Source organism: Thermobia domestica, chromosome 5 (assembly GCF_964235325.1).
Source record: "Thermobia domestica chromosome 5, izTheDome1.hap1.1, whole genome shotgun sequence".
NCBI classification, from domain to species: Eukaryota; Metazoa; Arthropoda; class Insecta; order Zygentoma; family Lepismatidae; genus Thermobia; species Thermobia domestica.
The window spans coordinates 105,898,407-105,900,294 of record NC_137458.1 but is presented as its reverse complement, the minus strand read 5'-3'; the positions used below and the strand labels follow the sequence as shown (position 1 = coordinate 105,900,294).

The window sequence follows — 1,888 nt, the reverse complement described above, 5'->3', positions numbered from 1 at the left end:
ATCAGCCAGGGAGATAAAATATACTTCATTGAATCAGTGTTTAGAGTAGGGTATTAATTTGATCGAAATTATAACCTCAATTTGATAAAGTTTAGGGTAAATAGATTCGTAGTTGTATCCGATATCAAGAGAGCATTTTACAAATTAGTGTAAAAGAGACCGTGACTTTTTGAGATTTTTGTGGGTTGACCAGGAGGGAAACGAAAAGATATTTCGTCACAAGCGTGTAGTTTTTGGTGTGAATTGTAGTCCATTTTTGCTGTGTGCAGTGATAGAACATCATCTTAAGTTAGAAATGGAAAAACAAAGAGAAGTAAAGAGCCAATATTCAAGAGAAGTCAATGCTCAGCTTGCAAAGTGCTTTTATGTGGACAATTGCGTTACCAGCGTAAGCAACGAAGAGAAGCTTCATCACTTCATTAATGAAATCACCCAAGTAATGGAGAAAGCTGGATTTCAGCTAAGAGGGTGGGAGTATACTTCTCTTGGAGAGATGGAGCAAGACAACGGAGTACCGGTCTTAGGCCTACAGTGGGAAACGAAGTCTGACACTTTGGCAATAAGACCAGAATGCTACGACGGGTTGATACCAGAAGTTCTTACTAAGAGGGTCATTTTGTCATTTGCCAACGGGATATTTGACCCCATATGGATTACTTCTCCAGTCACGTATCCAAAGATCCTTTTGCAAGAAATTTGGCGATTGGAATTAAGTTGGGACGAAGAAGTACCACGAGCAGTAAGGAGAAAATGTTTGCAGTAGGTCTATACTAGATGTATTCCTAGATGTATACAAGGAGAATTAGAAAATAGTAGCCTACATGTGTTCTGTGATGCAAGTGAAAGAGCCTATGCTACTGCAGTTTTTCTTAGAAACGTTACCACAGAAACATTAATATGCAGTTAGTACAAGCCAAGACAAGAGTTGCTCCTATAAACAAATCAACCATAGGAAGATTATAATTATTGACAGCTACTATTGGTGGGAGACTAGCTACTTCTGTGATTGAGGCCTTGAATCTTGCAGGTATACAGATTTATTGTTGGACAGATTCTGCAACAGTTCTTGTATGGATTAAACGAGATGAGCAATGGAATACTTTTGTTTGGAATCGAGTGCAAGAAATCCGAAAATTAAGTGAAAGAGAAACTTGGCATTACGTACCAGAAAACATGAATCCGGTGGATTTACCATCGAGAGGATGTACATCAGAACAACGGCTTGAGTCAAAATCGTGGAAAGGTCCTTCGTGGATGCGACAACCCAAGGAGGAATGGCCAGAACAAAAGTATGAGTACAAAGAAGAAATTATTACACAGGAAAAGAAAAAGAGGGTCTCATCAGCTGTGTTTAATGTTGGGAAGGAAGACAGTGACTGGTATTATCGGTATCCTTCGAAGTACGAACAATTAGCTCGCAAATAGGTTGGATGAAAAGATTTATTCATAATTGTCGACTTGTCCAAACAGTTTCCTTTGAGGGTGTTGGCGACAAGAATTTGAAATCCTTGTGTCCGTCCGAAGAAAATGAAAAAATCATCAGATTAAAATCAAAATTACAGAACTTTCAGATGTTGAAACCTTTCTTTATCCAGTTGTGTTGCCAAGCACACATCCAGTAGTAAAAAGGTTAGTTTACCATAAACATGTGGAAGCTTGTCACGTTGGTGTTCAAGGTTTGTTGAGTCTTCTTAGGTTACAGTTTTGGATACTCAAAGAAAGAAAAACAATTCGATCTATAATAAAGCAATGTGCCATATGTAAACAATATACAGCCAAGAAGTTGGAACCAGTCCCTGTAGCTCTACCCGAAGATAGAATCAGAGATGCAGCAGTGTTTGAAGTAACGCGAGTGGACTTTACCGGACCAGTTGGACTACGAGATGGA

The 1,888-nt window shown here is 38.9% G+C and overlaps 1 protein-coding gene across 1 annotated transcript; it reads left to right on the top strand.

Moving 5' to 3' along the window:
- Window positions 1–295: 295 nt before the first annotated feature.
- Window positions 296–763, top strand: LOC145685202 (uncharacterized). Its single transcript, XM_081757559.1, has one exon. The coding sequence runs from the start codon at window positions 296–298 to the stop codon at window positions 761–763; it is 468 nt and encodes a 155-aa protein (XP_081613685.1).
- Window positions 764–1,888: the final 1,125 nt, after the last annotated feature.